The 12970-nt window shown below is 49.6% G+C and overlaps 1 protein-coding gene across 6 annotated transcripts in view; it reads left to right on the forward strand.

Annotated features, from left to right (window-relative positions):
* Positions 1–12970, forward strand: part of ECE1 (endothelin converting enzyme 1) — a 79898-nt gene that overhangs the window by 42107 nt on the left and 24821 nt on the right. For all 6 annotated transcript variants that reach the window (XM_082229999.1, XM_082229996.1, XM_082229998.1 and 3 more), the window contains 4 exons: positions 6848–6989; positions 8183–8386; positions 10001–10125; positions 12273–12419. In XM_082229999.1, the coding sequence (XP_082086125.1) occupies positions 6848–6989; positions 8183–8386; positions 10001–10125; positions 12273–12419 (618 nt within the window). The remainder of the gene's footprint in view (positions 1–6847; positions 6990–8182; positions 8387–10000; positions 10126–12272; positions 12420–12970) is intronic.

Genomic DNA, 12970 nt, shown 5'->3' on the forward strand with positions numbered 1-12970 from the left:
CTTCCTGAGTCTTCCTCCTGATCTGCCCACCATCACTGTATATTCCTTTTGTTTTTCCTCTCCCTCCGGGCCCCCAATTTCTTGCTCTCCCCTCCCCTTCGCCTGAAAAACTTGTTCTGGGCTGAGAGATTGTTTGTTTGGCCTGTCCCAGCCCCCTCTTTGAAACCAAATCTTTATCCCTTGGGGAAGAAAGAAGCAAATACTCAACTCCCCTCTTTGTTCTCCATCAAGCAAATCTTCAAGAACAACAGCAACTACCCCAAACCCTCCCCAGCTTTTGGAAGCCAGATGGGGAGTGGTAGGGCCAGAAACCTGCTCAGGTGTGTTTGCATGACTAAGGCTGACCTCTGTGCTACTTCTGCCGCTGGGATGGTTTCAAAACCCTCTTTTTTTATTACTATATTTATAACCCTTGTCTCGGTATCTTGCAAATGACGCAATCCAGGGGCACTTAAAATCACAACAGTCATTAAACAATTTTTTAAAAATGACCTGGAAAAATAGCAGCACTAAACACAGAAGGAAGGAGAAACTCAAAAGTGACGAGAAGAAGCATGGATTAAAAGTGAAGGAGCGAGGCATGAGTCCAAAAACCAGAAGGATAAAGGCGGGCTGGGCTTCTGGAAGAGCCAGCCAAGATCCATGTATCGGCAAGCAGAAATCCTCACAGCTCTGCTGACACAGAGGCACAAGGAGCCACCTGAACATAAGAGTCTTCTAGTCACAGCATTGTAGAGTTGGAAGGGACCCCCAAAGGTCCTCTAGTCCAATCCTCTGCCATGCAGCCTTCTGTTCTTGCAGTGCCCCAATGGGAAACCCACAATCAGGACCTGAGTCACTAGCAACTGGGATTCAGATGCCTCTGGCAGTGCCGGCAGAGGCCAGCAGCTATCATAGAATCATAGAGTTGGAATAGACCATAAGGGCCATCGAGTCCAACCCCCTGCCAAGCAGGAAACACCATCAGAGCACTCCTGACATATGGTTGTCAAGCCTCTGCTTAAAGACCTCCAAAGAAGGAGACGCCACCACACTCATTGGCAGCAAATTCCACTGTCAAACAGCTCTTACTGTCAGGAAGTTCTTCCTAATGCTTAGGTGGAATCTTCTTTCTTGTAGTTTGGATCCATTGCTCCGTGTCCGCTTCTCTGGAGCAGCAGAAAACAACCTTTCTCCCTCCTCTATGTGACATCCTTTTATATATTTGAACATGGCTATCATATCACCCCTTAACCTCCTCTTTCCCAGGCTAAACATGCTCAGCTCCCTTAGCCATTCCTCATAAGGCATCGTTTCCAGGCCTTTGACCATTTTGGATGCCCTCCTCTGGACACGTTCCATTAGTATCAGTAGCCTCAACCTCCATGAATTTGTCCAACCCTCTTTCAAAGCCATCTAGGTTGACGGCCATTGCTGCCTCCTCTGTGCGAGGGAGTCCCACAGTTTAACTGCGCTCTATGAAGGAGGGCTTCCTTTTATCAGTCCTTATTTTTCCAACAAGGTCCGTCTAGTTAAAGCCATGGTTTTCCCAGTAGTGATGTATGGAAGTGAGAGCTGGACCATAAAGAAGGCTGGTCGCCAAAGAATGGATGCTTTTGAATTATGGTGCTGGAGGAGACTCTTGAGAGTCCTATGGACTGCAAGAAAATCAAACCTCTCCATTCTGAAGGAAATCAGCCCTGAGTCCTCACTGGAAGGACAGATCCTGAAGCTGAGGCTCCAATACTTTGGCCACCTCATGAGAAGAGAAGACTCCCTGGAAAAGACCCTGGTATTGGGAAAGATGGAGGGCACAAGGAGAAGGGGACGACAGAGGATGAGATGGTTGGACAGTGTTTTCGAAGCTACCAGCATGAGTTTGACCAAACTCTGGGAGGCAGTGGAAGACAGGAGTGCCTGGCGTGCTCTGGTCCATGGGGTCACGAAGAGTCGGACATGACTAAACAACAATAACAACAATCTTCCAACATTCAACTTAATTGGACGTCTGTGAATTCTAGCGTTATGAAAGAGGGAGAAATAATTCTCTATTCCCGGGCACCATTATTGGCAGCTAGAATGTTGCCAGAGCTTCTGTGATGTCACAGCAGCCCCAGCCAGTGGCAGGTAGCAAGCAGTTGTTGTTTTTTGCAGGGTTTTAAGCATGCTCTCATTCCTGATAGAAACGGGAGATTTAGGAACGAGGCTGATCCACTGTGGAAGCTTGGTCCTCCCCTTCCCGTCACGCCGGGTTGCCTGGAGGCGCTGAGGCCTTTCGCTCATTTGGCATGTCTTCCTGGACGCTTCGAAGGCGAAACTGCCTGGCCCCTGTCACTGTTCTCATTAAAGATCTTTCAAAATCCAAAAAAACAGCAGAACGTTCTCTTGCCATATTCGTCTCTATTGTGAGTTCTGCAGCAAAGGATAACAGCAGTGCACGTCCCAGCAATGCACGGGGATGCCACAGCCCTCGACGCTTCCCTCTCTTCAGCTGGGAAAAGGGCTGCCTGCAGAACACGCCCTGCCTGACAGGTGGGCACCTTCGCTGTCAAATAGGGAGTGATCTTGCACCCGCCTCGCTGAGCTGAAGAAGCTCCGCTCCCAGTGCCTGTTGGCTGGGTGCACCCCTCTCTGCACGAACCTGCCATGGGGCTGGCGTGCCTCCTTGGCCCAGAGCCAACTGACTGCAACTAAGGCAGACCAGATGTTCTCCAGACTTACTGCTCTGTTGACGTGAGATTTGGGGGGGATGAGCTCCTTGCCGTCAGGGGCTCCTGGGTGTCCCTGAGAAGAGCCCTCAGCTGGATCAGCCCCAAAGGGGAGCAACCGGGCCCAGCGTCCTCTTCTCCCAATGGCCAACCAAATGTCTGAGCAACTCTCCCCTCCTGGAGTCTCCAGCGACTAGGATTCAGAAGCATCGCTTCCTCTGATAGCAGATGCAGAGCATGCCTGCCATGGCTATAATAATAATAATATAATAATAACTTATTATTTATACCCCGCCCATCTGGCTGGGTTTTCCCAGCCACTCTAGGCAGCTTCCAACAGAACACTAAAATACAATAACCTATTAAACATTAAAAGCTTCCCTAAACAGGGCTGCCTTCAGATGTCTTCTAAAAGTTTGGTAGTTATTTTTCTCTTTGACATCTAGTGGGAGGGCGTTCCACAGGGCGGGCGCCACTACCGAGAAGGCCCTGTGCCTAGTTCCCTGTAACTTGGCTTCTGTCAGTGAGGGAACTGCCAGAAGGCTCTTGGTGCTGGACCTTAGTGTCCGGGTAGAACGATGGGGGTGGAGACGCTCCTTCAGGTATACTGGACACAGGCCATTTAGGGCTTTAAAGATCAGCACCAACACTTTGAATTGTGCTCGGAAACGTACTGGGAGCCAGTGTAGGTCTTTCAAGACTGGTGTTATGTGGTCTCGGCAGGCGCTCCCAGTCCCAGGTGCTCCCAGCCGCTGCCGCATTCTGGATTAGTTGTAGTTTCCGAGTCACCTTCAAAGGTAGCCCCACATAGAGCGCATTGCAGTAGTCCAACCGAGAGCCTTGTAGCCACTGAGAGCCCTCTTTTCCATGCATTTGTCCAATCCTCTTTTAAAGCTATACAAGTTGGTCTGCCACTAGTGGGAGGGAGTTCCGCAGTTTAACTCTGCACTGCATTGAGAGGTCATTCTCTTTTATCTGCCCTAAATCTCCCAGCATTGTTGGATGTTGACGAGTTCAAGTGTTACGAGAGAGCGAGAAAAACTCTACCCACCCCCCAGTTTCCCCATGCCAGGCATAATTATATACACATCATTTAGGACATCTCTTACTCTTCTTTTCTCTAATCTGAAAAGCTTTGCGGTGGCCGTGGTTCATACTGCTTGTCTGCCTACCTTCATCCTGGCAACAATTCTTGGAGGTTTTGATCTTGGTGGTGATATTGGGGTTCCTTTGCTGCAGTTGTTATACCCCCATTTCACGAGTACATGAAGATGTGCAAGTGTGGAGTCTCGTGCTATAACCCAGGGGCTGATATTTCTCGGCTTTGCTCCTCATCCTAAAAGATGGGGGCGCCCCAGAGGCCATGCAGTCTGACCCCTTCCCCCAAAAGCTGGGATCAGCACTGCGTGCCCCACTCCACCACTGTCCTGTGTGAACCCAGGCCACGGCATGCTGTGCTGCAGAAACTCTGCCTGCTGCAGGACAGCGGGCTTTAGGTGACTCGAGGGAGTGAGCCAAGCCACATTGTCTTGAAAGCACTTGAACATGCTCCTCGGGGTCATTCCTCATTGGGGAGCAGGGGCAGTGACCCCCAATAAGACGGCTCTTTTAGATCCAGAAGCCTTGTCCCTAGATCTCTCCTCTGCCCTTCCTTTCACCGTCCTTTTGGAGGTCTGTGCTGCCCCAAAGATGTGAAGGGGATCGTTCCCACCTCTTGCAGGCCAACTGACATAACTGGACTCTCCTCCTCCTCCCTGGGAAGATTTTAAGCAGAGGTCGGATGGCAGGGATTTTTGAGCCGTGCATTGCAGGGGGTTGGGCTAGATGAACTTTGGGGGGTCCCGTCCAACTCTATTATCTAGAGGCGGGGGGAGAGAAAGATGCAACTCACACAATCCCTCCTCACAGCCAAGTGGTGCAACCCGCTTACCATTCTTTTTGGGGGGGGATGCCCTCTTGGGCTGACTTGACACATGACTCCTCCAGGAAGGCGTTGCTGACCAATCCGATGACTCCAGACAGCAACTCCTACAAGGGCCCTCCTCCCATTGGCTAGAGATGGGGGGGCAACATCTGCTTTGCTGGGTCGCCTGGCTTGGCAGCTCAGCCCCAGCTCTGAGAGGCAGCCAGCAACCCCAAACTCTCCCCTCCTTGCTTTGTGCTTCTGGGTCTGCAGCCGCCCAACCCTTGGTGTCTGCTTCCTCTCATTGTCCCTCCCTGCCTGGATGGCTGAGGGCCTTCCCATTTGTTTTGTCTTCCATTGAAGGCAGGTTCAGGAAGTTATAACTGGTGACCCCTCCTTCTCCCCCAATCTCTCCTTCATTGGGGGTTTTAAAGCAGCAGTCAAAGCACTCCCTATTAGGAATGCTTTACTTGTCACACCTGCCTTGCAAAGGAGTTGGGCTTGATGACCCTTGGAGACCCCGTCCAACTCTTAGGATTCTGTGACAATCCAGATCCTCATTTTATAACACAAATAAACAACACAAACAGAAAAACAAACAATACAAATTCTTGTCTTATCCTTATTTTTTCTAAACATTGTTAGGTGGGCTTCCCCAAATCCCCACTATCTGATTTTCATTTTACCTCATCTAGCAGTTTACATATATCATAATTTCTAACCTTTTTTTTTAATCACACTTACTTTTACCATAAAAATCTTCACGTTTTATCACTTACAAATAATACTATTTTAAAATACAGTGGTACCTCAGGTTAGGAGGTCTGTTCTTAACCTGAAGCACCACTTTAGCTAATGGGGCCTCCTGCTGCCACTGCGCCGCCGCTGCACGATTTCTGTTCTCATCCTGAAGCAAAGTTCTTAACCTGAGGTACTATTTCTGGGTTAGCGGAGTCTGTAACCTGAAGCGTCTGCATATGTAACCCGAGGTACCCCTGTACACTATCTTCTACTTCTAACCCTACAGCCTATATCCCCTTCCAAAGCTATTCTAAGATTTAAATATTAACATATTTTTTTCAAATATTCCTTAAACTTCTTCCAATCTTCTTCCACCGTCTCTTCTCTCTGGTCTCGGAGTCTCTCAGTCAGTTCAGCAAGTTCCATATAGTCCAGCATCTTCATCTGCCATACTCCAAGGAAGTCTTTTGCCATTCAGGTGCCCTCCAGGACGTTGCTGGACTACTACTCCCATCATGCTCCTGACCGTGAGCCTTGGGGGCTGCTGGGAGGTGGACCCTGCACACCACCCAACCTCTGGGAAGCAACAGACTGGCGAAAAGCCACTCCAAAGCTTGGTGCTGATTGGACATCGGTGGGCGGGTGGGTACCAGCCCAAACTGCAGCATCCTGCTTCTCGGGCAAGGGGGGACTGTGGAACTCCCTCCCACAAGAGACAGTGATGGGCACCAACTTGGACGGTGAAAAGAGGATTGATGGAGGACAGGGCTGCTAGTGGCTGTGCGGGGACTCCATGGTCAGAGGGAGGAATTCTTCTGAATCCCGGGTGCTGGAAACCACAGGACTAAGGAGAGGGCTCCTACTTGGGGGTTTCCCCTAATAGGCACATGGTTGGAGACTGTGAGGATTCTGGTCTAGATGGGCCTCTTTTCACCTAATCCAGCAGGTGGTTCTTAGGTTCTTACATGCTAGATGCTGTACGGTTTTTTTATTCTATTTTCAATCGCATCTCACCCCACCCCATCCGTACTGCCCCCAATATATTATAAGTAATTGAATCGCAATTTGAATACTGAAGAATTGAGATGGTGATGCAATAAAATGCAGTGTGGGAGACACAGTTGAAAATACAATGAGGAATCAGTATAAATATTTAGCGTCACGTTGTCTCCCGTCTTCAACTGCAGACACACAGTCACACCTCAGGCCGCTTGAAAATTACAAACCACTGACAACCCACAGACCACCAACTGGAAACCCCCCAAATTAGAGAATGTGGTTTTGTGGGGCTGGACGTAACTTCCATAAAACTCCCTTTTCTTCCTCTTCTCCCCACCCCCACTTTTTCATAGTTGGTGTCCTCCTGACCCAGGGGACCTGGGTTCGAATTCCCAGCCCAGCCACAAAGCTCAGCCAGGTGTTGGATTTGTTCATCTGGCTTGCAAGGGGGGGCGGGAATCCAAAGGCTGCACACCCCACACCCTGAGGCTTGACTTCTTGCCTTCTTCCTCCCCAGGTGAACTTCCGTGGGTCGGGGACCAGCAAAAGCTGCTGGGCCGAACGGACGCATGTTGAGAAACGCCTCCTGGTGCTGACAGTGACCCTCTCAGCTGGCTTCCTGGCCTGCATCTGTGTGCTGCTGTTCCAGTTCCGAACCAGTGAGTCTCCTTCCTGGCTTACACTAAGACTGCACTGCCCCCTGCTGGTGCCCTCCATGTGGTTTTGAACTACACTTCCCAGCAGCCCCTTGCAACTCTCAGGCCAGTGTAATGGACTTTGGTCTAACAGATGGTATCCAGCCAAGTTCCACTCCTCAGGGTAAACCTATTGAAATTTAAGGCCATGACCGGAGAAAGTTGGAAGAGAAAAGCCTTTTCTCTCCGTCTCTCACCACTCTAGAGCTTGTGGCCACCCAGTAAAGCCGAATGCTGGAAGATTCAGGACAGACAAAGGGAAGTCCTTCTTCATGCAGCACATAGTTAAACTGCAGAACTCACTGCCACAGGAGGCAGTGGTGGATACCAGCTTTAAAATAGAGGACTGGGTGAATTCATGGCGGAGGAGAGGGCTGTCGGTGGCTGCTAGACCCGACAGTTGGGGTGAGCAGTGCTGCTGAATCCCAGTTCCTGGAAGCCACAGGAGGGGAGCATTTACTCTTGTGCTCAAATCCTGATTGTGGGTTTCCCATAATGGGCATCTGGTTTGGCCACTGTTAAGAAGAGGAAGCTGGCTTAGAATCATAGAATCATAGAGTTGGAAGAGACCACAAGGGCCATCGAGTCCAACCCCCTGCCAAGCAGGAAACACCATCAGAGCACTCCTGACATATGGTTGTCAAGCCTCTGCTTAAAGACCTCCAAGGAAGGAGACTCCGCCACACTCCTTGGCAGCAAATTCCACTGTCGAACAGCTCTTACTGTCAGGAAGTTCTTCCTAATGTTTAGGTGGAATCTTCTTTCTTGTAGTTTGGATCCATTGCTCCGTGTCCGCTTCTCTGGAGCAGCAGAAAACAACCTTTCTCCCTCCTCTATGTGACATCCTTTTATATGGCTTGCTGGGCCATATTCTTATGACTGGCTGGCTTCATTAATTTCAGTGGGTCTACACTGTGTTTCATTTCTATTTGCCACCCCAGGGTTGCCTAAATGAATGAAAATAGCTCCTAATTCACATGCATTTGAATTGTGCATGACCACTCACACAAACGCCGCTTGCGGGGGCAGAACGGGGGGTGGAGTGGTCCGTAATGGATTCATGTGCAGGGTCTCGGAATGGAAGACCCGTGTAAGCGGGGATTCCCCTGTAAGTCATCCTGTGTCCCTGACCAGCCTTTGCTGCCCCTTTCCTCCAGGGCTCTGCCTGACGGAGTCCTGCATCTCTGTGACCAGCTCCATCCTGAGCTCGCTGGACCGGTCGGTGGACCCCTGTGAGGACTTCTTCAGCTACGCCTGCGGGGGCTGGATCAAGGCCAACCCCATCCCCGACGGCCATTCCCGCTGGGGGACCTTCAACAAACTCTGGGAGCACAACCAGGCCATCCTCAAGCACCTTCTGGGTGAGCCGGCGGAAGGGAGACCCATCTCTTCCCGTGGAATCTGCAAAGGGGAGCGGGGAAAATCTGCAAGGGCTGCCACCTGAGTCTGGCAGGAGCGTGGAACAGGGTCTTTTCCAGCAGATTGTCAGTGCAAGGAATTCTGCTTGTGCAGTGAGGCTCCCCCCCCCCATTCAATTTCCTCCTTCCCCTCACCATAAATTAGCAACCCATTTAATCCTAGATTAGTGGTTCCCAAGTTTTTGGGAGCCAATGCCCCTCCTTGGTTCCATAAACCCATTCCCAGTGCCCCCTACCCTGTTGAAAACAAAAGCCAGAACAGCAGTCTGCACGTCCTGCTTTGGAAGAAATTCACACAATAAAATTCAAGGCAGTAATTAATTGCACATTTTTCACTACCCAACTAGCATGTTTAGTTTAATTAACTAACTCCTAACAGAGTTGATGAAATTGCCTGCATCTTCTGGCTCCATTGAAATAGGTTTCCAGGACACTTTTACTGTCTTTATCTCCTGTGCGTTTGCCACCCTGTGCTCCCTTTGGGAGGAAGGGCGAGGTTATAAATTGAGTGAGTAAGTAAGTAATAAATTCATCCTGGAGGTTCCTCCAACTCTCTGGGGCAGACCTGGGAAGATTGTGGGGCACAGGAGGGGGTGCAGGACGTCCTGTTGCACAATTGGAAATCCTTGCGCTGGCAGGAAGCCTTGCAGTTTCCATTTTCTTTCTGCTTTCTGGGGGTGTTTTGTTCTTTCGGGGCTTCTGGGAGGGAGAGAGGACGGAAAGAAGGAAGCAGGCTGGCTGGCTGGCTTGGAAGGGCAAGGGAGGGACTGAGTGCCATTTGTTTCCCTCTTGCCTGTGCTCCACTGAGGCCCCCCAATTCTCGAAGGCAGGCAGCAAGTCTTGCCAGTGTGTTGGGAGCTGCACGAGCAAAGGTTAGGTGGATCACTGGTAGAACATACGCGTGGCATGTGGTTGCTCTCTTCCTCTCTCTCATGCACTCCTTCAGTCTTCATTGAGATGGAGAATTGGGAGCCAACCCAAACGGTATTGCTGTGCAGGTATTGCTGCGCAGACCAAAGGTGTCACCAAGACCAGCATTATGAGAACAGCAGTGGAGACATTATGTGAACGGCAGCCTCCACCTGCCCCCAGCTCCCTTCAACATCTAGCGTTCAGAGGTATACTCCCTCTGGGACTGTTGTGTTTTCATAGGTGCTAATTTTCCATATCTCTGTGAAATGGTGTAATGCTGGGGGGTGGGGGGGACGAGCTGTCAGTGCTGACCGCTCTTCTTGTCCCATCTTGTGGCAGTGAGTTCCACAAGTCTATCTCAAGGCCAATGGCTCCCTAGAAAAAACTCTCCACCTTTCCATGCATGCATACCAGCTGAACAGAAAACAGGCTTTGCAGTTTTCTGGAGGTGGAAGTTGAAGGGCAGGGAAACTTCAGTTCACCCCGGCCCCCAAGCTGTGATTTTCCTACATTTCAGGAGGGGGTTGAACTAGGGTCCCTTTCAACTCTGCAGTTCTGCAATTCTTCATCTTGTGCCTGGCAGCGAAAGGGGGTTGGGTGTTGAAGTGGCATGGCTGACTGGAGCTTCTCTCTCCCTCTCTCCAGAGAACACCACAGCCCAGGTGTCCAGCGAGGCAGAACGCAAAGTCCAGCGCTACTACCAGTCCTGCATGAACGAGACCAAGATTGAGGAGCTGCAGGCCACGCCCCTGGTGGACCGCATCAAGAAGGTGAGGGAGCCCAGGGAACACGGGCCAGGAGCCAGGCAGGCAGGCTAAGAGGCTGGGCAGAAGAGGAGAAGGCAGCCTTGGGCTTTCTTCCTTTTTTCTTTTTCTTTTGATATTGATATTTTATCGAAAGGTTTTCAGTTACGAAGTGATGCAAAGAAAAAAAGAAGATACCGAAATGTGTAGATAAATGTGAATATGTACGAAAAAATACCCATACATTTTTTATTAGTTTGATGCTATTATCCTAATACATAGGTAAATATTAATAGCCTACTACATTCTGTATAAACTTTATTAAAAATCGCAAGAAGGCCACTGGGGAAGAGGTTGGTCATTGTTTCTGGTTTGATTCTGGGGCCGAAGGTCTCCCAGGTCCAGCTTTTTGAGAATTATTAGCTTTGCTCTGAAGTGTTTTGTTCGCTGATTGCAGAGTGTTGTCCAAAACCATCATTATCATCATCATTTTTACATTACTGAAGCTCAAATATTGTCCCACTGTTTAGGTAAGATAAAAAGGTAAAGGTACCCCTGTCCGTACGGGCCAGTCTTGCCAGACTCTAGGGTTGTGCGCCCATCTCACTCAAGAGGCCAGGGGCCAGTGCTGTCCGGAGACACTTCCGGGTCATGTGGCCAGTGTGACGAAGCTGCTCTGGCAAGCCAGAGCCGCACACGGAAACGGTGTTTACCTTCCCGCTAGTAAGCGGTCCCTATTTATCTACTTGCACCCGGGGGTGCTTTCGAACTGCTGGGTTGGCAGGCGCTGGGACCGAGCAACGGGAGCGCACCCCGCCGCGGGGATTCGAACCGCCGACCTTTCAATCGGTAAGCCCTAGGCGCTGAGGCTTTTACCCACAGCGCCACCCGCGTCCCAACTTAGGTAAGATAGAAACTCGTAATTCTTTATTCCAACTATTTCTCAGATCGTGCACATCAAACTGATTAGTCGAAACCAAGTATTCGTTAAAAAAAACAACACACACACCAATCATCGGCTTTTTGATCTCAAAGGATTTTACCAGTTGTTCTTATAGTTCAGGTGCATTGCTCTGTGAATTCATGCCTGCATGCAATATTGCAATCCATAATGAATTGAAAAAAATGTTTAAAAGTACTTTTCCAAAAATACTAGAGACCTTTCTGTTGGGGATAATTCAGACAGAAATTCCTAGGTGTCAAAAAAAGGTTATTTATGTATGCCACTGCTGCAGCCCATGTTTCGTTAGCCCCAAAATGGAAAACAAGCGAGGTCGTAACTAAAGAAGAACGGCAACTTAAGCTGATGGAATACGCGAAGCTTGCGGACTTAACATATAGAATAAGAGAACAAGAAGAACATACGTTTTGAGAAGATTGGAAAATGTTTATTGAATATATGGGAGGAAATGGTGTACACTTGAAAACGTTGGCATCATTAAGATAAATTCAACAGAGTAAATAAGTTTTGATGGGCGTACTAACGGAATACAGTGGTATCTCGGGTTAAGTACTTTATTCCTTCCGGAGTCCCATTCTTAACCTGAAACTGTTCTTAACCTGAAGCACCACTTTAGCTAATGGGGCCTCCTGCTGCTGCCGCGCCGCCGGAGCACGATTTCTGTTCTCATCCTGAAGCAAAGTTCTTAACCCAAGGTACTATTTCTCGGTTAACGGGGTCTGTAACCTGAAGCGTATGTAACCCGAGGTACCACTGTAGTGAATGGTTTAGTTTATGTAAAATATGCAGGGATTTATGATATGCAAAATAAACCATGGAAAGAGAAGAAGGGAAGGCACTGATATTTTAAGGATGTTTAAATGAGTGTTCTAAATTGTAAAACATAAAATTTAATTTCACACACACACGCACACAGTGGTACCTTGGTTTGGTTTACAACCATAATCCGTTCCAGAGGTCCATTTTGTAAACCAAAACAGGTTGTAACCCAAGGTGCACTTTCGCCAATGAGGCCTCCCACAAAACTTTGTTCGTAATCCCAAAAAAAGTTTGCAAACCGGGACATGCACTTCCGGGTTTGAAGTGTTTGTAATCAAAAACATATGCAAACCAAGATGTATGCAAACCAAGGTACCACTCTGTGTGTGTGTGTGTGTGTGTGTGTGTGTGTGTGTGTGTGTGTATAAAAGCTATATTACAATCTCTCCTCCAGCTTGGTGGCTGGAACATCAGCGGTCCCTGGCAGGAGGACGACTTCAACCAGACTCTGCTGCAGCTGGCTGCGCAGCACCACATCTGGCCCTTCTTCTCCATCTATGTCAGCGCCGACTCCAAAAACTCCAGCGTCAACATCATCCAGGTGGGTGCGGGAGGTGGAAGGGCCACGCAAGGGGTGAGATGCCTTTTTTGGAGCGGGAGCTGTTGGTTCTCCCTGCTCAGGCCGAGGTGGGAGTTGGCATGCCCTAGCCTAACCTTTGCCATCTCTGGAGGCCGTGTGCCTATGGTGGGCACAGCAGGCTCCATTCCAGCTGTGTTAAAAGCTAGGAGTCTCTGCACGATGCCGTCCTCCATCCAGGCAAGGAAGAGGTGTCACCCATGCCCAAGAAGTCATTGTGGCCAAGTAGACGCACTCAGAGACATGGTGGAGACACCTTGCGGGCCTAGACCAGTTTCCTGAGGGCCTGTTCAGGAATCCTGGCGGACCTCCAGGTTAGGGTTACCAGATGTTCCCAGGGACAGTCCCCGGATTTGCAAATCTGTCCCCGGAAAATGTGGCAGCGGCAGCCTCAGCAGCCCAGAGCAACCTGGTAGCACAGTTGGCTTTGGCTGGCTTCAGGAGCTGCTCACTGCCATGCCACCCGCCATTTTTCCTCACCAGAAGTCCCTATAGGATGTGTATTGTGCTCATAT

The sequence above is a fragment of the Podarcis vaucheri genome, assembly GCF_965113315.1.
Source record: "Podarcis vaucheri genome assembly, chromosome: 7".
In the NCBI taxonomy this organism is placed as follows: Eukaryota; Metazoa; Chordata; class Lepidosauria; order Squamata; family Lacertidae; genus Podarcis; species Podarcis vaucheri.